The following is a 20020-nucleotide window of genomic DNA, read 5'->3' on the forward strand; positions in this document are numbered from 1 at the left end:
CCTGCAGCTCCCCCCACGTTCACGGAAACGCCGCCGCAGTACGTCGAGGCCAAGGAGGGCAGCAGCGTCACCTTGACCTGCATGGCCTTTGGGAACCCCAAGCCCATCGTCACCTGGCTCAGAGAGGGCGAGCTGCTGGGAGCTGACGGGAAGTACCAGGTATGGAGGGGCCCGGCTGGGGGCTGCCGGCCGCGGGAGGGGACTGCGCTGCCGCCCGGCTCCTTCGCGGGCCGGGTTTGCGTCGCCTGAACCCCTCGGCTGCCCCGGTCTCGCGGTCCGGCCGCGGGGAGGGGATGGGTGCTGGCGGATCTGCTGTGCCTGGTGCCGCAGCTCGGCTGGGGGCTGCGGGAGGAGGCGGCAGGCGCGTTGCTGCCGTGTCTGGAGCCGCGCTTGCTTTCTCAGCACTTTCTCCCGGCTTCCCAGCAGCCGGAGAGGGGGTTTCCTCTGGCTGCCGGCGGGCCGTGGCGGCACCTGCGCTCCCCGCCGTGGCGGCGGCCTGGCTGCGGTCCTGCAGCTGCCGGGCTGCTCCTGCCTTCGCTTCCCTCCTCCGGCAGCGTTTGGTGCCTCTGCCCTGCTCTCGGTCCCATGGGATGGTCCTGCAGCTGCTCGGCTCCCTCAGGGAGGTGCCTTTTCCCCCCTGGGGATGGCCGGGGCGGATGGCGGTGCTTATGGGCAGCTCTGGAGCTCCTGCTTGCTGGGAATAACGCCCCGGCTGGTCCTGCGCTGCTGTAGCTGGATGGAAACCGTGGATAACTGGTGTCGCAGGCTGGTTGGCGCAAGGCAGGAGCTGAGCTATTCCTCTTGCTGCCCCTGAAGCTGAGGGCCCCGGGGCAGGAGCCAGCCCTGTGCACCCACCTCTCCGTTCGCCTCCAGCTGCTCCCTGTCCTTTTTCCCTACCCCAGTGCTCAGGAACAGCTTGCAGCCCGGTGCTGGTACGGGAGGCCGGGCAGAGACCCAGCATGTTGGGCAGCCCGCGCCGGCTGGCTCCTCGCTGCCAGCCCTGGGCGCTGCCCGTCCCTTGGGCATTGCTGCTCCCTGGGGACTTTCCCCCCTTGCAGCGAGGGGCCGTCCTGGTGGCCGGCTCCGGACCCTGGGGACCCAGCGGCCACGGCTCCGATGCCCCCGAGGCAGAGCCTGGGTGCTGGGAAGACGGAGGAGGTTTGGGTCGGGAGGGGTTTGGCCCCTGAAGGACCCCTCTCCCATCTCCACAACTCCCGCTGCTCTCCCGGGCAGAGACTCCACGCAAGCCGTAATTGGTAAATCAGGCATTGGAATCAGCGCGGGCACTAATGAGAGTAATTAGGAATCATTTGTTACTAATTGAAATAGAAGGATGAGGCAGAAAGAGCGCAGGGGAGGGAGACTGGCGGGGAGCAAGGCTCTCGCTTTGCACGGGGAGCGGACGCCTCCGGGGGCGACAGTCCCACGTCCTGGAGCCCGGCAGAGCCCCGTCCTTCCCTTGCCGCCTCCCTGGGGCCCCGGCGAGGAATTCGGCCCCTCCTCTCCCAGCGCTGCCGAGCGGAGGAGAGGGGAGCAGAGCCGCGAGGATGATAGCGCTGTGCCGTGCTGCCGGTTGCACCGTGGCCCGCGGGACGGGTCGCTGCTAACGCCGCTGCCCGGCGGGAGAGGAAAAACGAAGGGGCTGGAGGAGGGGGAAGCACTCGGCAGCTCGCTCCCTTGCTCCCCGCTGCTGCTGGGGCAAGGCCAGGGGTGCTGGGGCTTGCAGAGCCCCTCCGCCTCCCCGGGGAAAGCCTTGGGCACGTCCTGCCCTCGTGTCCCGTGCCGGCCCCGACCCGCACAGGGCGCGCCTTCCCGCTCGCTGTTCCCCGGGGATCGGGAGCAGGTCCTGGCGGAGCGGCGCAGGGAGGGGATCCTCCAGCGAGGCTTCCTGCTTCTTGTAAAACACTGATTGTTTTGAAGTGTTTGGCAGGAGCGGAGCAGTTTGGAGTCTGGTGCATGTCAATCACTTCTTGCAATGTATTCATCTTCTGCAGGGTTTTTTTTCTTTTCTTTTCTTTTCTTTTTTTCCCCCCTTGGCATTGAACAGAAATGTGTGTTGGTTTATTAATATCAAAGCCTTGCAGGATGGGAAAACCCATTTCTCATCTGCCTCTAAAAGCAGGCGTAGCTCTCTACCGTGGGCTGCTCCTAGCCCTCGGGGGAGGCCGGCCGGGAGCATCCGAGCCTCGGTGGCTGCGGGTTTTGAACTCAGCACCGTGGAGTGGAGAAACGCCGTCCGCGAGGGGGCCCTGGGGCCGGTGCCCACAGGGGCTCCAGCGCCTTCTGCTCTCCTCCCGCAGGTGAGCGACGGGAGTCTGACGGTGCTCTCGATCACTCGGGAAGACAGAGGTGCCTACACCTGCCGGGCGTACAGCATCCAGGGGGAGGCGGTCCACACCACGCGCTTGCTCGTCCAAGGTAACTTTTCCCGGCGGGAGCCCCCCGTGCTCTTCCCCAGTGTCTCAGGGAGGCTGGAGGGGAGCGTTGATCCCTTCGGGAAGGCGCCGCATAGGAAGTGCTGTGGCCGCGCAGCTGTGCGAGAGGCGAGAGCATCCGTCGCCCCAGCGCGTGCCGCTGGGCGCTTCCCTCCCTGTCCGTCTTGCAGTGGGGAATGGGCTCGCCGGCCCCTAGTTAGTGCAGATCCGGCTCGGGGTGGCTGTCCCAGGCTTGCTGGAGGCTGGGGCCAAGCGCTTTCCCAGGAAGGCAGTTCCACGTGCTCCCCGTACCACGGCCCGGGAGCGCGAGCAGGGCCCTGCCGGCAGCGCTGCGCGGCCTGGAGCCGCGAATTGGGCAAGGCGCCGGCGCCTCGCTGGTGCTGAGCCGTCCGGCTGCGCGTCCCTGGCTCCGCGCTGCAAACCCCCTAGAGCAGGGCCCGCGGGGAGCGACCTGCCGTTAGCAGCTCCGAGGCCCAGGGGGAGGAACGAGCGGCACAAATTGCCAGGTATTTTGAGACTGACTGGCAAGACGCTACCTAAGAGATTGCCAGGTATTACTTAATTTAACCCCTGTAGTGCTTTTACGCTCGTTCACTGCTGAGAGCCTCTGACGGTGCCCCGATGTGCTCTGTGCCATGCAGAGGCGCTAGGGATGGTGTTTGTGGGGCTGGACCACTGTAGAAAGCGTAATTAGAAACATCCCAGCTGTAACCAGAGAGCAGAGCGAGGGTGAGCCGAGGCAAGCGCGCGGGGCAGCCCTGGGCCGGTCCCTGGCATGGCCTGGCCCGCAGCGGCTGCCGCACCGCCTCCCTGCAGCCTTCCGCTAAAAGCACCATCAATAAATAAACAAGGAAATAAAGCCCAAACCCCAGACATTTAAATAACATTAGAGGCTGCCAGCTCATCTGACCACATGGAGGAGAACAGGATTGAGGCTGCTGCCTCCTCCTGCAGCGGAGGCAGGGCTGGGCTGCAGCCAGTGCCGGGACGGTCCCGAGCCACCGGTGGCCCTTGGCATGTCGGGGGAGCTCTCGTCCCCGTGCTCACCCTGCTGCCTTGGCCTGGGGCGAGTCTGCCTTTCCCGGGGGCCCTGGCGCTCCTCGCAGGCTGCCGCAGCCCCTCTCTGCTGAGGCTCGTGGCCCCCATCGCCGTGTGCTCCGCTGCGCGTTGCAATACTCGGAAACCCTTTTCTAACCCAATTAGTGCCTAGCTGGGTGCCGGTGTGCAGGGGGCTGTCAGCACTGCTCCTTTGAGAGAGTGTCCCTCCTGGTCCCCGACCTGAATCGTTCACAGCAAGGCCGTGGTGCCGCCGCTGCGGGGAGCTGCCGCTGCTGCGGGCTCTGCGAGGGCAGCGTGCGTGCGTGGCCTACATCTGGTGTGCCTGGTGCCCAGTGGCTCCGCATCCCGTTTATAGGGCAGAAATCCACTTAATTGGGGCACCCTGGCGGATGGGTTGTCATGTTGATTAAGCAGCTGTGCCGATTAACAGCCGGGCTCTGATTGTGGCTTGGTTTTGTTTGGGAAGCCGGGAAAGATTGAGAATGTCACCAAGCGCCTCGTCAGATAGTGATGACACATGGCAGCTCTCCGGCTCCTTGGGACTCGGCTCCCTCTTTCATTAAATAAATCTTTAATTAGGTCAGCATCTACCAGCAGAGAGAGGAGCTCGGGGTGTCCTGTACTAGCGCTCCGCTTTCCGCCGCGGAAGCGAGCTACAAATGCTTGCTGGTTGGCTCCTCTGCCCCAGCACTTTGCTGCTTCCCCCTGGATTTTTCCCGTAGGTTGTACGATCTTGGAAACGTGCTCTGGGTTGAGAACCGTGTTAGCTGTATGCCTTGGGAGACGAGGCAGCGCTGCTGGTGGTTATCGACGCAGGGCTCCCTCCCCCAGCCCGCAGAGGTTGAGGCGGGGAAGATGCGAGTGAAGCAGCCAGGAAGGAAAGGGCCGGCGTGCTCCCCGCAGAGCTCCCTGGCTCCCCGTAATCCCGTCCTCCCACGGGGTCGTGGGGCTGGAGCCCATGAGCTGGAGCGAGCAGCGAGGCTGTGACCTGAGCCGGCCAAGGGTGCCGTGATGGAGCCGGGAGCGCGAGCGAGGCCGTGCCTCCTCGCCGGCAGGCTGCCTGCAGCCCGCGGCGCCTCTCTCGGCTGCGGGGGTGACTGTGCTCTCCGCCCCCAGGACCCCCCTTCATCGTTTCCCCGCCGGAGAACATCACCGTCAACATCTCCCAGGATGCGCTGTTCACCTGCCAGGCCGAGGCGTACCCCGGCAACCTCACCTACCTGTGGTACTGGGAGGAGGAGAACGTCTACTTCAAGAAGTAAGTTCAGGGCTGGCCCGGCTGGGGCGATCCTGCTGGGTGCTGAGCCTGCCGCCTCTTCCCCCCTTGAGGTGCCCCTCGGCCCAAGTGGGATCGCGTGTCCTTGTCCGGTCCCAGTTGTGCGGGGTGGCCCTTGCTCCCTGCTGCAGATGGGGTGGGAACAGCCCTTTTGCATCTCTGGTTCTCTGTTTTTCTCCATCCAGCTCTTTCCCCTCTCTTTTCTCCTCCTCTCCTCTTTCGCAGTGACCTGAAGCTGAGGGTCCGGATCCTGATTGACGGGACGCTGATCATTTTCCGGGTCAAACCAGAGGATGCGGGAAAGTACACCTGTATCCCCAGCAACAGCCTTGGCCGCTCGCCATCAGCCTCTGCCTACCTGACAGTGCAGTGTGAGTGGAGACCGTAGGGCCGAGACCGGAGGCACGGACTCCCGACGGACCATCACGCGCAGCGGGACGCACTCGGGTCCGATAATCATACTGCCGGCCCAGTATGACGTGCAGGGAGACGGGGAGGTTCAGGTTGATGCAGCAGCAGCCTTGGGATAGGCATCAAATCGCACTAGATCATTGCATCTGTGGAGAGATGGGAGGCTTGGCGGAGTTTCTGGGTTAATTCTGCTTGGTGCAAGGGCACCCAGCATTTGGCGCGGCGTGTCGGGCAGCCGATGCACTAAGGACCTGGGACTGTCGGCACCTGGTGCATCCGAGGAAGGCGGTCGCTCCTTGTGGTGCACAGCAGGTATCTGGGGTGACGTCCCCCCTGCCCTGGGTGCGTACTGCAGGCTGCTGAGCGCTCTGCCCTTTTGCGTGCCTTGGGGCACGTGGTTCAGTCCAGCTGTGCCCTAAAGCCAAGGGCATCTCAGCAGGTGCTGGGAGAAGTAATTCTCTAAATCTTGCACAAAGAGCCCCTTGGGCTTGTCCTGTCATGTGCGCTAGGGCAAAAGGGTGAGAGCATCTTAAACGTACTTGGAAACGTGTAACCTGGGTGACTGGGGATGTCACGTTGTCACAGATAACGCAGTTTGACTGCTATCAGCGCTCACCTTTGACAGAAGTGGTTGCTCTCCTCTTAATTAGGTGAGCATCTTCTTCTTGCTGATAGAGCTCTCCAGGCGGAGCGTGTGAGCTGCCTGCCGGTGGCGGCGGATGCTCACAGCAGGCTTTCCTCATCAGCTGCATCTTGTCGGGCATGGAAATACCGGATCAGGGCTCTTAGTATCAAATACTTGCTTATATTTGTCAGTATTTATTATCGAAGCTAGTTCTTGTGGCGTGGCTCTCCATGCATTTGTAGCTTTACAAGCAATGTTTTCGGGCGGTAACTGATCTAAACAAAGGAGAACAGACTCTGAATGGAGTATTTCTTCCCACGCTTGTTCTTTCAGACTGCCTGTGCTTTAATATGTAGTGTGCCGTGAACGTCCTATGGCATTCAACAGTAATGGTCTAAATTGCTACATTTTGCAATTGCAATATTGTTCTGCTATAAAACACTGTAGCGTTTTTATTTTATAATGAAAGATAGGCTGGAAGGAACTGGGCTTGAAATTCTGTTTTGGAGACCTTATAGCTTGAGAGTGCAGACCCACCGCTGCTAAACGTGTGTTAATGGAAAACCCAGCGTCAGCAGGGAGTCGCTATGAGAAGGGCTCGTGAGTCGGTTGCTTTCCTTACGAGTGCCAAGGAAGGGGTGAGGTGAAGGGCAGGAGAAGGGTCTGCCCTGATACCGTGCCCGGGAAGACACGCCGTTCGGCACCGTTAATGCATGCGGCTGGGCTGCTCTCGGCTCCTGGGAAAGCGCCTAGTCGCAGACTGTTAAATCTGCCCTGCCACTAATCCAAGACCTCTTGTCAATGCTGGTGGCTGTTAAAAATAGCTCTAGGTGGGGTTTGGACAGTCTGCCTTTCAGACAGGCCTTGCTAGTCTTTGGTGCTGGCAGTTAAAGCCGCAAGGTTTGCTTGGCTTTCTGTGCCCGTAAACCTGTTCCCCGCAGGGAAGCCTTTGCTGGGCCTGATGCTTTGGAAGAAAGGCTTCCTGCTCTCCCCAGTTAGGTTCTCTCCGTGCTCTGAGAAGCGCCGGTTGTCCCCTCGCTCCCCACGGAGAAGGGCACGTCCAGGCTGCGGCACCGGAGCTGCTTGCATGTTAGCGCCCGCGTGAGCGAGACCAGGACAGGGTCTGAAACTGCCTCGGCCCTTGGCGCCAGCCGCCGAAGCAGCCGTCGGATGGGGTCACAGCTGTGGCTGTTACTCGTCCAGCCTGGATTGCGGCCGGTGACCTCGTAGCGAAAGGCCCTGTATCCCGTTAGGGCCTCCTGAGCCGCCGGGCTCGCTGGTTGTGTTTCCGAAGGCGCGCGGCAGAGCCGAGGGGGAGAGCGCCTCGTCCGTACGCGCCGCTTCGCAATCTGCGTTACGGTGTCAGCGCCGCAGCGACGTGGCGCGGGCGGCCGGGAGGGCGCCATGGGGGTGAAGGGCATCGACGGCAGGAGGCCGGCGCGGGGGTGCCTTCCAGGCGCTTGCCTTCCAGGCGTTTGCCTGTCCTGGCGTGCGCAGCTCGGCACTGCTAGCGCTGCTTTTGAAAACGTGCATGGAGAACAGCTCCCGAACTTGCTTACTTTTTGCAAAAGAAAGCAATAATGAAAGGGGCTTGCAGAGATCTTAATTTCTAGGCTATAACATCTCTGCATTTTGTTCTGTTTCCCCCCCTCCCCAGGGCAGGCTTTGGTCAAATCAGAGCTGGGAGGAACGTGGGGGGCAGATCTAAACCCCCTCTTATGCTGGAAAGGCCGTGATGAATTTTCTGATTGACTTTTCTGTGTTCCCATTAATCACAGAACAAAACTTTTCTTACGCCCCAGGTTCTACCCCCGGGCACGCTGTGCCGCATCCGTCCCTTCCGGAGGATGGACCTGGATTCACCTTTCCCCTGAGCTTTGTAGTTTTGCACCAGCGCAGGGTTGCTTCACCCGCTGCAGCCTGGTGATTCCTTCCTTGACGTAGCGTAAGCTTGTTAGGATTCTCCCGTAGCCTCGTGCTGCTGGTGTCTAGACAAGATTGTAGAAATACTCGCTCTTCTCACTAGAAGTAACTTTTTTTAAAAAAGCTTCTTATTAAAGAAAGTCTAGATTCCCTCCAACCCACTCGCACTTAATTAAAAAGCTCTTAGAAGTGCTGTTAATGACACGTTCTAGACTGGAGGATTGCTAGACAACTTACTGTGTGGGTGGCGAAACTCGGGGAGGTTAGATACATATTTTAAGCTTTTTGCATCCCATTTGAAAGGGTGGAGGAAGCTGATTTGCAACACAACCCAGCCTCAATTAGGCATGGGGTGTGAATACAAACAAACAGGAGGTAACCTGTGCGAGGTGGCCTGACCGCAGGTCCCGCGTCGGTACTCAGGTGCTGCGGTGGGTATGTTTTAAGACTCTGGTGTTAGAATTTTTAGTTGCTCGCTGTTGTTGCATTTAAGTTGTTTCCGATATAAGCAAAAAGTGGAATTGATGCTTTATTGTTAGGAAGGGGACAAACTCTGCTTTCTTTCAGACTTTCCCCACAGCCTTTTCCCTCTAGCATGAAAAAATAAGATGAAGGGCACGTGGGTGGGTTTCCTGGCTGTGGCTTCACCTTGCACTCTTCCTCCACCTGGGACATCGGCCCCGTAACCCCTGTCGGTGTTGGGCTCTTGCCAGCCCTGCCGCGAGGCTCGCTGCCCCTTCGAGAAGAGGGTTGCACCTTGCGGGCCCCCGTGGCCGCGGGTGACGGAGCAGAGCTGGGCTTTTGCAGGATGGGGAGCAAGTCGATGTGGATGTGGGAGCACACATTCTTACTGTCTCTTCTTACATGCAACTTTTAATGAGCCCTGGGTGGGACCACGCTCGATAGGAGCAAAGCCTCCCAGAAATGCCGAGTATTACAGTGGATTTGGAGTGCGTAGGAAGCCCAAAGATAATGGCCTTTGGGAGCCGGGGTAGTATTTGGGTTTTGAACTCGTTACAAAAGCGGTGCTGATCCTCCGAAGGCAGGTGAGGTGTATGAAGAGCGCGTGCTTGGATGTTGAGGGAAAGAGGAGGACAGGGCTCCTGCGCAGTGTTAACCTGGTGCTGCTCTCCCAGATCCTGCCCGCGTGGTGAATATGCCCCCCGTCATTTATGTTCCCATCGGGATACATGGATACATCCGCTGTCCGGTTGAGGCAGAGCCGCCGGTCACTCTGGTCAAGTGGAACAAAGATGGACGTCCCCTGCGAGTCGAAAAGGTAAAGAAGCCCCTGGGGGAAAGGCAACGTGCCCCTCTTGGGATCAGAGGAATTGGTGCTGCCCAGAGTTGTTCATAGGGCACACGCGCTTCCCTGCCCCTGCAAGTGCTGCTGAGCACCGCTTGAACTCTGCAGATCCAGCCTTCCCACCAGGAAGGAAAAAAATGTGGACGTGAGGACGCTGCTTGTCCTTATGCAGCTTTGAACTGAGTTAATTTAGGTTCTTTGGTGGAGCCTAGGGCTCCTGCAGGCACTGTCTGCATCTCCCAAACCTAATGCCTGCTTCCCTATAAAATGACCTTTTTGGCCCTCTTTTTTTTTCCAAGGGCAGCTAATGGTTAAAAGACCCTTTAAAAAAAATCTTCATCTTCCTACAATCATGGTTTGATAGTCTGAGTGAGGATATTAGCCATTAAATATTTAAAGCAAATACTCACTATTTTAAATTTTTTGTTTAAATATTAAAGATCTGAAGTTTTCATTAAGTTTAAACCTGTTGCTACTGTGGGTTTCTGGCCTCCAGTGCCTGTAGGCTCTCAGGTGGAGTTGCAGGGTTGTGTCCTTGGTGCTGCCGGCCCACCAGGCTCAGAGGACTTCTGTGTTGGTGGGCTCTAGTCCTCAACCTCTTCCTGGGCTGGCAGGGCCTCTGCTGGGTGGCTTTTTCCTCCGACACGGATGCTGCAGAGCATGAGCTGAGACTTGTTCCACCCGGAGAGGTGGAAGGTCTTGACACATGGCTTGCTCTTTGCAGGACTCTTGGACTTTTAAGCAACGGGGGGCGGGGTATGCAGCACAGGAGACCTTTCAAAAAAAGGTTTAGGGGCTTTAGGCATGCATTTTACCTAGAATATAGCAGACTCTGTGTTGAAATCTTTTGGGCTACTCGAAAAAGCCTGACCCTATATGCAGAGGAAGGTAGCAGCAGGGTGAACGGTGACACAGGGAGGTGTCTGTGCCATTACACATGGGAGTGAGTGAGGTGACTCAAGCTGGCTGCCCCACGTCCCCTTGGATCCAAGGAAAAAAATCCTTCCTGGGAAGGCTCTGAGCCCTGCGGGGAGGAGCGGGGTAGACGATGGCCCTGCTCCCACCCGCGTGGCGGGCGCCGTGTCTCCAGCTCTCGCCTCCCTGGCAGATGTGGCTGCGGGGCGTCTGCTCAAGCTCGCCCTGCGTGTGGCACTGATGCCAAGCTTGGCGGACGTCGCGCTCAGTGCAGACTCCGTGGGTGGGATTTGTCTCGCCTAATTTTAGACCTCTTCAGCACTGATGTCTGTATTGAGGTCTAGTCTCCTAGGCGGCTTTTGCAGTCAATGGGAAGAGAATTGCTTCCAGGAAGCAGTTTTCCCTTTCAGCCGAGACGTTTACCTCTGGGTGGGATGAATCACACCCTAGCCGTACCTATTTCTCCTCATTAACTAGAAAAGGAGTCTAGACGCAGAGCTGAAATGGAGGCTTCCTCGCTGCATGCGGTCTGCATTTGGACAGCTTGATCTCGCCTGATTTTTTTTCCCCCTTTCTGCAGTTGAGCTGGCTTGGAGATGGGTTGGACATTGGGAATTGAACTTGATACTTGCAAGGGATTTGGGTGTCTCCTAGAGACGTAACAGCCAGCCTGGGCTTAGGATGTTGAGGTTGTCTGAAAGAAAAATGAACTGTTGTGTGTTGGATGCATGTCAACTCCATCTCTCTTACTGCTGTAGTATGCTGGCTGGAACCTGCTGGAAGATGGGTCAATCCGAATAGAGGAGGCAACCGAAGATGCTCTCGGCACTTACACCTGTGTGCCTTATAACGCCCTGGGTACGATGGGCCAGTCTCCCCCTGCCCGACTGGTACTGAAGGTAATGTTCCTGGTAAAATCCTTGCTCTGCAGCCGGCCAAGCAGCTTGCTTTGTGGTTAGGAGGGTTTTTTAACATGAGTTTTAATAAGTGCATGTTGCTGGTTCTGGCTTCCTGTTCAGTACAACACTGCCAAGGTGGATAAATTTTTTTCATGCCACTTATTTAGTTTTCTAATTTTGTGCAGAAATCAAGGTTTTACTTTGCTTTTCCAAGTGCTTGTGAAGAAGGGCTTATGTGCCCCCAAGCTAGTCCGTTTTTCCAGCTACATGACTCAGCTCAGTAAAAACCTACTGCCTTTCTCTGAGCCTTGTTCCTTATCTGTGCTGAGGAAGGCAAAGGCAGGACCTGGAGCCCCCTTGCAATGGCAACAGCAGGAGCTCGAGCGTGCAGGTGGGTCTACGCTGCGGTCGGAGGTGCGCTCGCTGCATGGACAGGCAAACCCTTTCTGACCGGACTCCAGTGCAGCTGCAAATACCGCGGAGAAGCGGCAGCGCGGCGCAGCGTGGGCTGGGCGAGCCTGCCGCGGTCTCTGCTGCTGGCTGGTGCTCAAGCCTGTGCTGCTGCATCGCTGCTGCTATTTTTAGCTGCGCTAGAGCGAGTGGGGGAAAGCCTACCTGTGCTGCAGTCGCACCTTTGAATGCCGTGTAGGCCCACCAAAAATCATCTGTCGAGCGGGCTGTTCGCTCTCTGCAGGCAGATTCGTGGTGGGGCTGGAGGGCGTCAGCAAGACTCAGCTCCTCTGCAGGGCTTGCTGTGAAAAGGCCGTGATTTTGGGGGCAAAAAGCTCCTTTGGAAGAAGTTCACCTGCAGACAATGGTGAAGGGGTGCAGGAGCCAGCTTAGGAAACCCTACGCAGACCAGGCAGGGAGTATGTGCTGCCTCCAGCATGTTGTGCTGAGTCCAAGGCTTCGGTGCTGGACCAGGGCTAGTTTGGGGAAGCATCATTCACATCCCTGGCAGTGCCTTTTTGCCAATAAAATGTTTAGGCCTGCTGACGTGGGCTTGGGTTAGCGGAGGATTTGGGTAACTGTATGATTTAAGCTCTAGAGGCTCAGGCTGGGCTTTTGTGCGAATGCTTAGCTGGAGGCACATGGACTGCACTGCCGTGGTGGTGATGGGCGCTGTTAGGCAGGAGCTGCTGCCTTTGTTCCCTGAACAAAAAAACACATGCTCATGAGCTGCGGTGATTAATGTTTTATTGCTGAGATTCACATGATAAAGCTTTGTAAACCTCCTCATAAATACACACATCCACTAAAATGTTTGCGGATTTGATTAAATCACGTTACTGTCTGATGCTATGTGGGTGGTTTTTTCCTGTTTACCTCCTTAAAATTTAAATAAGAAGCCCTAGCAGAGCGGCTCTTGGGAGAAAACTTCCCCTCCAGAACGTATAACCTGGTGTGATGTAAAGCTTCGTTAATGCATGCTTCCCTACAGCACCGCAACTTTACCCACGCCAATGATTGATTTATTTTGCAAGGGGCGCGTTTTGGTCAGGTGAAGCAGCTCGCAGGCGGCTACCGGAGGCAGGAGCGGCTGGGCCGGGAGCGGTGGGCGGCGTGGGTTGACGTTCCTTGCCTTTTCCCTTGGCTGCAGGACCCCCCCTATTTCACGGTGCTACCAGGCTGGGAGTACAGACAGGAGGCAGGGAGGGAGCTGTTGATTCCTTGTGCTGCTGCGGGAGACCCCTTTCCTATCATCGCCTGGAGAAAGGTACCCGGCCTGCCAGACAAATCTGCAGTGCCTTTGGCTTTTGATGAATATTGCAGACAGAGAAGCCACACTCTGTCCCGGTAAGAGCAAACTGCAGGTACAGCTGCTTCGCTTTGGGCTGAGCCACTGCCATCCTGTCCCACAGGTGGGCGGGGGAAGCCGGGCTTGTGGCAACAACAAAACCAAATAAAAGAGCGGTCTTAATACTGTGAAACCGTCACAGCAGCCTCTGCGAAGCTGAGCACTGCTCCAACCCAGCCCTGCTCCTCTTCCTCGCCCGCAGGACACCCTCCTCATCTTCCCGGCCCTCCTGCTCCGCTGTCACCAGCAGGACGTGGCCGTTCCGGCAGCGTCGTTCCTGCGGCACGGGCCGTTCTGCGTGCTGGTGTCGCGCGCCAGCAGCGCGAGGGGACGTGCTGGCCAGCAATGTCTAGGGGTCACCGCCGTGGGTCTTAGCCGCGTTTCTGGAAGGGGGGTGTTGCTCTGTGGCTCTTTTGCTGCACCGTGAGTTCAAAGACCCCGGGAAGAAGCTGACTGTTAACACTGGTGAATCGTGCTTAATGCTGGACTAGGAAAAACAGCTTCAAACTATTCCTTTCTATGGAATGGGGTAGGGTCTGGCCTGACCCGTGTCAGCTGGGGAATAACCTGATCTTGAGCCCCTCGGCTGCAGCATCCTTGGGGTGCAGCACCCAGTGTTGTGCTTGAACCTGTCACCGAAATCCCTTTGGTAACAAACCTGAAGGCTGAGCTGGCCGAGGCCCAGGGTGGGTTCGTGACAGCAGCTCCAGGAGTATTCCCGTGCAAAGCAAAGCGTTCCTGCTTGACCAGCCTTGCGGTCCGGGGCTGGGGGTTCGCTCCTGCGAGCTCTCCCCTGCTGCCATTCATGCCTAGCAGCAGTGTTGGTGCAGTGGTGCCTCCCATCCTGGGATCTCGCATCTTCCCGTAGCTGCCTCCAGTCCTCCCTTTGCTGCCAGTCTTCATTGGTGCAGTGTGAAAGCCACTGTGCTTGGGGACCCCCTTGGCCCCCATGTCTGACTCTTCTCTCCAGGCCTCCCGTCCCCTTTGCCCCTCTCTTAGGGGCTGGTAGGTGGAGGGTCCCAGACCACCCGCTTAGCAGAACTGGGATTACCCCAGTGCTGCGCAGCATCGGCCCCGAGACACAGTAGCAGGGCAGAGGGGCTCCCAAGGGACAGCTGCCCTGGCAGGGTGGGCAGCGTGGGGATCCCCCGCCGAACACCGGGGGACTGGGCCGAGCGCGCACTGTCCTTGGTCTGCGCGGTGCGCGATGCCGTGTCTGCTAGCTGCGCTGCTTGCCAGCGTTGGGCTGACTGTAACTTGCACGGGTTGCAAGTGACCTACCTGAAACTTCTTAACATTTTAGTCTTTTTATCCATCTTATTTTTTCCCTTTCCCCTTCTGACCATTTTTCATCTTATTTAGGTTTCTTTTCAACCTCTCTTGTGCCTTCTGGCCCTCTTTCCCTTGTAATGGCTCCTGGGCTTATCCTCCCTGGTGATTTCAGTCAGGGCTGACTTGGGCTAAGCTGAGTTTCCCAGGAAAAGAGCAAAGCGCTCTCGCTACCCGTCAGCCCTGTGAAAGCTGACCCGTCTCTTGAAGACTTTGGCTTTGGCACAGATAATCCCCACACCTGTTAATTCCCCTGCTGCTCCTATAAGAGGAGTGAGCTGTTTGCAGGCGCCCCGGGAGCCGGTCAGTGGCAATCCGTGCATGAACAGCAGAGACAGGACTCGGAGCAGTGTGGGATTTGTGCAGCTTCAGATAATGGCCATAAACACGAGCTGTTACCTGATATATCTTTCCGCTCGGCTTGCCGAGCTCTCCAGGCACCTTTACTCACGCCATTCTCCCGGGTCCTCTCCGGGTCTCCCAGCCCGGGAGAAGGTTTGCTGGGGGCATCCAGTGCCGGGGACCGGGAATGCGGCCGATGTCGAGCATCAGCCTTGTGTGTTTGATCATATTTCCCTCTAGCGGCTGGCACCAGGGACCACTGCTTGCTTTCCTGCTGCCCTGAAAGGAGATGCTGGGAGAGGGGTTTTGTGTTCCCCTGCAGTGGCGGCGGTTTCAGCTTTGGATGCTGAAGGTCAAGTCCTTTCAAAGGGTTCAGTGTCCCTATGAGTGTAGTAGGTTTTTTTGCTCATGTACGAGTTGTGAACATCAGCCTCTGTTCGGCACGTGTCTTGCGTTACCTCGTCAGGTCTTACTGAAAATGGGGGAACTTGCTGCCTTGCGGTGACTAGAGAGACCAGAGCCTTTGCTAGTGCCTGGTGGTGTCCTTTAGACCTTGCAGATAGCCCAGACCAAGCGCTACTGCCTTCCCCTGCCTCATGACGTGCGTCTGAGTCATGTTTTTCTCTGTCATTCTGCCCTCCCCGCTCCTTGCCCAAGGTAGGGAAGCCCAGCAGGACCAAGCACAACACGCTGCCCGGCGGCACCCTGCAGATCCGCTCCCTCGGCAAGGACGACCACGGCGAGTGGGAGTGCGTCGCCACCAACGTCGTCGCAAGCATTACTGCCAGCACTCATCTTACAGTTGTAGGTACGGGCGGCCGGGGGCTGGGGGGCCGCGGCACTCAAGGCTCGCTCCTGCGGCGGGAGGCGTGTGCTCCTGAGTGGTTTTGCCCCAGATTGTGTGTCAGAAAGGCACGAATCAGGGATCCTTCTTGTGAAGAGCCGTGCTTTCCTTTAATGTCACCCTCCAGCGGGGCTCCTTTTTGTTTTGTTTTGTTTTTGTTGTGGCCATGTCCCCCTGCAGACCGCAGGGCTCCTCTCCTCACTGGCCAAGCCCATCTGTCCCCTGCTGAAGCATGCAAGGGGCAGAGCTTGCTTTAAGGCTTGACGGTCTGCTGATATCGCAGGTGGTGTAAAATCTGTTCTTCTCCAGAGGCGCCTTTGAGGGGAGGCAGGTGGGCAGCAGCCTATGCCCCTTTAGCCAGCATGCCTTGGTGTAGCACGCCTCCGATGGTGCCTTGGGCAGAGTCAAGATGACCTGGTCCCCAGTGTGGCCAAGTGTGGAGGCATGGCTGGGTGGACACAGCTTGTGCTGTTGACATGTCTAGCAGAAATTCCAGACAGGAGAGACTTTTCCTTTGTGGAAGAGGAGTCTCTTTGAATCCTGGCTGGGAGCAAACCTACTGCAGTAGGTCTGGGCTGCGTTGGCCCTGGCAGTCACGTCCTCGCCTTGGGCATCCGTGCAGAGCGTGGCCTTGCCCGTGCAGGGGTCCCCACCGCTCTCGCCTCCAACCGCGCTCTCTCCCGCAGGCACAAGCCCTCATGCCCCAACTGGTGTGCATGTTGTGGTTGCCATGACCTCTGCCAACGTCTCCTGGGAGCCCGGCTACGACGGCGGATACGAGCAGACTTTCTCAGTTTGGTACGGCCCTCTGTGAGTCATCCCGGCATGCTTTGCTCTCTGCTTCTTTTCCTTCCTATTCAACCTGAGCTTCTAGCAGTGGGGAAGGGCCGTTGCGGAGGGCGGTGGGAGGCGGCAAGGGCAGGTTGCCCGGCTCTGTGCCGGCACGCTGTTAGGCGGGATTAGAGCTGTCGATGCCGCGGGACTTTACCCCCGCGAACGGCTGTGGCAACCCCAGCCCGAGCGTTGTGGGGTCGAGCCCTGTCATCTCGGTGTGGGGAGGGCGGGGGTGGCGACGGGCTGGTTTCTGCAGCTCCTTTCCCCCGGTGCCGAGTCAGATGAGCGACCAGCGGGGCACCTCATTGCGCTCCCGCTTACTGCTGCTGTGGGGGCATCCGAGAGGCGGCCAAAGATGCGTCTGCGAGCGCGGTCGGCAGCCTCCGGGCCCCGCGTGTTTGCGCTGCGTAGGTGTGCAGTCTCCCAGGTCGCCTTCCCCTTTAGTGCTAGCCACTACATCTGTCTGCCCCGGCAAATCTTACGCTGCTTTTCGCACAAGGGAGACACTTTGCATTCATGTAGCTTTGCCTCTGGCACTCAATTTCAAGATAAACTGTTTATGAAGCTTAGCAGCCAAGGAGAGGGTGGAAAATGCAGTGTGTAAAGCACATCCTAAAGAAGTGTGACTAAGTAGAAATGACTCCTTCCTACTCGGCGGCTCCCTGGAGGTTGTTAAACCTCCTGGAGTTTACGACCAGCCGCTGAGGCTGACGGTCTGGGTCTGAGAGACTCGTGAGGCTTTAGTCCCTTTGCTGTTGTGGTAGTTTGCCCCTTAGTACCCCTCCAAAGCAAACAGCACATTTGGGAGGGCTGAAACATTGGTGTAGCAAGTCCAGGGTTTTCTCTGGGCTCTGCACTTGCTGTCTTCTCTTTCCCTTCAGAAGAGCCACACTTTGAAATGCGAAGGGGATGGTGACTTTCCTTTCTCAGGCCGAGCCTTACATCCTCCCCCACTTCTTCGGGCTCTCTTCTTGCTCTCTTTCTTTCCTTCCGTTCTTAATTTGCCCAGATGGAGTCTGCTGATAGAGTGGAGATTGGATGCATGCTGCCCATAATGAATTCTGCTCTGCTTCAGACAGAGACTGGGCTCGGTGCTTGCCGAGTGGGGGCTGGGTAATTGTGTCGGGAGACAAAGGACAGGAGAAGGAAAGAAGAAGAAATTGAGAGAGCAGAAGAGAAGAATGAGGGAGAGAGCATGCCCTGAGTGAGCAAGGGAACAGGCAGAGCAGTGCAGAGCTTGCACAGCTGCCTCCGATGAACGTGTCCTTGGGAAGGAGGCATTAAGCCTCCTTGCTGTTGAGATGTGTCTCACCTTGGAAGGAGATGTCAGCTGCTGCTGCTGCTCTGCCTTGCTCCCTTGGTGACACCCCCCCCCCCCCCCCCCGCTGTCAGGGTCTCATTTCTTCCCACTCCCGTTTTTTCCAGATTCATAACAAAATGAGAGGCCAGCCAGCGATGGGGATGGGGGGAGGATGGAGAGGGAGGTGTCTGTCAGCCTGACAATAGGCAATTTTCAAGGTGCTGTGGGGATCTGGGAGAAGGAAGGTGAGTCCCATCTTGTCCTGACCTTAGGGCGTCAGCCCCACGGGCTCGTACTGGCCCATAGGACTGGCTAGCCTGGGAGCCAGACACGGCAATAGGGAGGCCGGGAGGGATGTGGTGCTGGGTGAACTGGAGTGCAAAGGGTAAGAGCAGAGCTGCTGTTCGCTTGGCTGGTGTCCTCTTGCTCGTGCCAGCCTCAGCTCTTTCGACGTCAGCTAATGCTGCCTGGAAATCTGGCCAGCTGAAGGTCGTGTATTTTCCTCCCTGCTGTGGTTACAGGATGCTCAGCCAGAACATTTCTTCAGCTCCCGTGGAGTCCATGCGCTTCTCCGGTTGGCGGCAGTGCTGCAAAGCAGGTCCCGTCCCCAGGGCGAACAAACCCCGGGAAGGGCAGCCGGAGCATCCCGTCAGCGTGCGTGCGCTCTCCCTGGGGAAGAGCTGCGTCACACGCGTGACGGTGATAAGCGTTGCGTTTGTCCGCTCTCCGCAGCATCGGGCCATTCCCGTTGCTTAGCTGCCTTGCTGAGCCCGACAGCGTAGAGCCCCGAGGCAGCGGTCGGGAGATGGGGCCGCGAAGGCAGCGGGGTTAAACGCCGCAGGGGAGCCTGCGCCAGGCGAGACGCTTCGCTTGGGGAGCAGCGTCTGCGGCGTCCTCCCAGCGACCGCTGCCGTGGCAGGGGAGCCTGGGAGCTGTAGTCCTAGCCGGGAGCTGTGTTGAATACGAAGCCTTCCTGCCCGCAGCCATCTCCACAGCTCGGTTTGGTCAAGCCACTCTGCACGTGCATGGCTCAGTTCCAACTTGCTTGTTTTCATAGCTTGCTGCTGCTTTTACTGCCTCACCTTTTGCTCCCGTAACAGCGGCATTATTTATCTTTTCTCCATCTCGTACTTCCTACGTGGTGGATTTACCTGGAAGAATACTCGTGGCTATAGATATGCCTTCATATCTATGCAGAATAAACCTTCTGCAGCGATCCTTCCAAAATCCTCTATGAATGCCGCTGAAGACTGCAGCTGAGGACTGGGATTCCCTAGAGTATCTAATATGAGCAGGGAGTTGACCGATATTTGCAATATCATTGCAGCGCAGTGACGCTGCTTTGAGACATGGGGGTCTTTCCCCATGGTGCTGTTCCCTGTGTGGTTACGACATGAGGAAGCAGATGCGCAGTCGTGCGTGCTGGGATCGCAGTGGGATGTCTCCGGGCACTATGTTCACCCTGGGTTTGTGGGTTAGGCCCTTGCTGAAAGGCTTTCCCTACTTTCCTGCATCTGAGTGGGGCTGTGGGGAATATGACTGTAGACTAGCTCAAACCCTGAGTTGCACGGTTGGCTTCATGGGGAGCCACCTGGCTTTTGCAAATATGGCTAAAATGGTGATTCAGTTAACTGTCTCCTGTGGGATTGCACATGCATGGATACGGTTAAGGGAAAACTTGGCTCTGACTTGGGAGCTTGATCCTACTGCTGAGGTACAATCGAGAAAAGGTTTCATCTCCCACTTCAGCTGTCACCTTTGCAGCCCTCACAGGAGTAAAAATAAGCAAACTTGCACTCTTTTTTTGGGGGTCTGACAGAAATAGCCCTTAGAGCTGGCCTGCTGGCACTGGTTTTGTCCGTGACTGCTCTAAGGGTGCATGTGTTGAGGTTGAGGGGAGGCCTGGCAGCGGTGTCAGTAGGAGCCAAAACACGGGCACCTGGCGTAGAGCGGCGCTGCGGGGACTTGCTCCCTGCCCAGCAGTCCTTGTTTGCGCCTCCCCTGAGCCGGTCACGGTGCCAGCTGTTGGGTGGCGAGCGTCAGCACCATGTCCATGCACATTGCTGGTATGAGATCAAGCCATCTATCAGGAAAGTTCCATTATTGCTTGAGAAGTTAACTTTGACTCTTTGTCCTTGCTGTCAAAGGCACCTTCCCTGAGGGGACGTTCCCATCTCTCTTGGCAGGGTGAAGAGAGCACAGTTTGGACCCCATGACTGGCTGTCTCTTCCTGTACCAGCTGGTTCCAGCTGGCTAGTGGTGGATACCTTAGAACCGGAGACCGCATACCAGTTCAGTGTCTTGGCTCAAAACAAGCTGGGCACCAGCTCCTTCAGTGAGGTGGTCACTGTGAACACTCTAGGTAGGCTGGGTCAACGGGAGGAGGGGGAAAGGGTTCAGGAGGGCCGCAGAGCTGAGGAGCAGGGAGGCTGGGTGGTGAGAAGAGGCATGGCCGTGTGGCCTTGGCCCATGTGCCCCTTCTGCTGCGGATGGAGATGGCAATGCAGCAGCAGTCGTTGCTGGCCCCATGGGGGATAGTTTGTGGAGTGTCTTGGATGAAGCTTGTGGACCTTGCATGCATTATAGTACAGAAGGCTTGTCCCAAGAGGCAGCCCAGGTGAGCTGTGCCGTGATACCAGTCACTTTTCAGCTCTTCCTTAAGTGAAACTTGGGTCAGGAGTTATTAATAGAGCGCAAGATCACTCATGTGCAACTCAGAACAGG

General features: G+C 57.5%; 1 protein-coding gene across 1 annotated transcript in view; it reads left to right on the forward strand.

Annotated features, from left to right (window-relative positions):
* Positions 1-20020, forward strand: part of IGSF9B (immunoglobulin superfamily member 9B) — a 53936-nt gene that overhangs the window by 16158 nt on the left and 17758 nt on the right. The window contains exons 4-13 of the mRNA XM_067310186.1: positions 8-159; positions 2301-2418; positions 4611-4752; positions 4996-5141; positions 8866-9008; positions 10709-10849; positions 12450-12566; positions 14976-15126; positions 15849-15972; positions 19483-19658. Coding sequence (XP_067166287.1) covers positions 8-159; positions 2301-2418; positions 4611-4752; positions 4996-5141; positions 8866-9008; positions 10709-10849; positions 12450-12566; positions 14976-15126; positions 15849-15972; positions 19483-19658 — 1410 coding nt within the window. The remainder of the gene's footprint in view (positions 1-7; positions 160-2300; positions 2419-4610; positions 4753-4995; positions 5142-8865; positions 9009-10708; positions 10850-12449; positions 12567-14975; positions 15127-15848; positions 15973-19482; positions 19659-20020) is intronic.

This window comes from Apteryx mantelli, chromosome 23 (assembly GCF_036417845.1).
Source record: "Apteryx mantelli isolate bAptMan1 chromosome 23, bAptMan1.hap1, whole genome shotgun sequence".
NCBI classification, from domain to species: Eukaryota; Metazoa; Chordata; class Aves; order Apterygiformes; family Apterygidae; genus Apteryx; species Apteryx mantelli.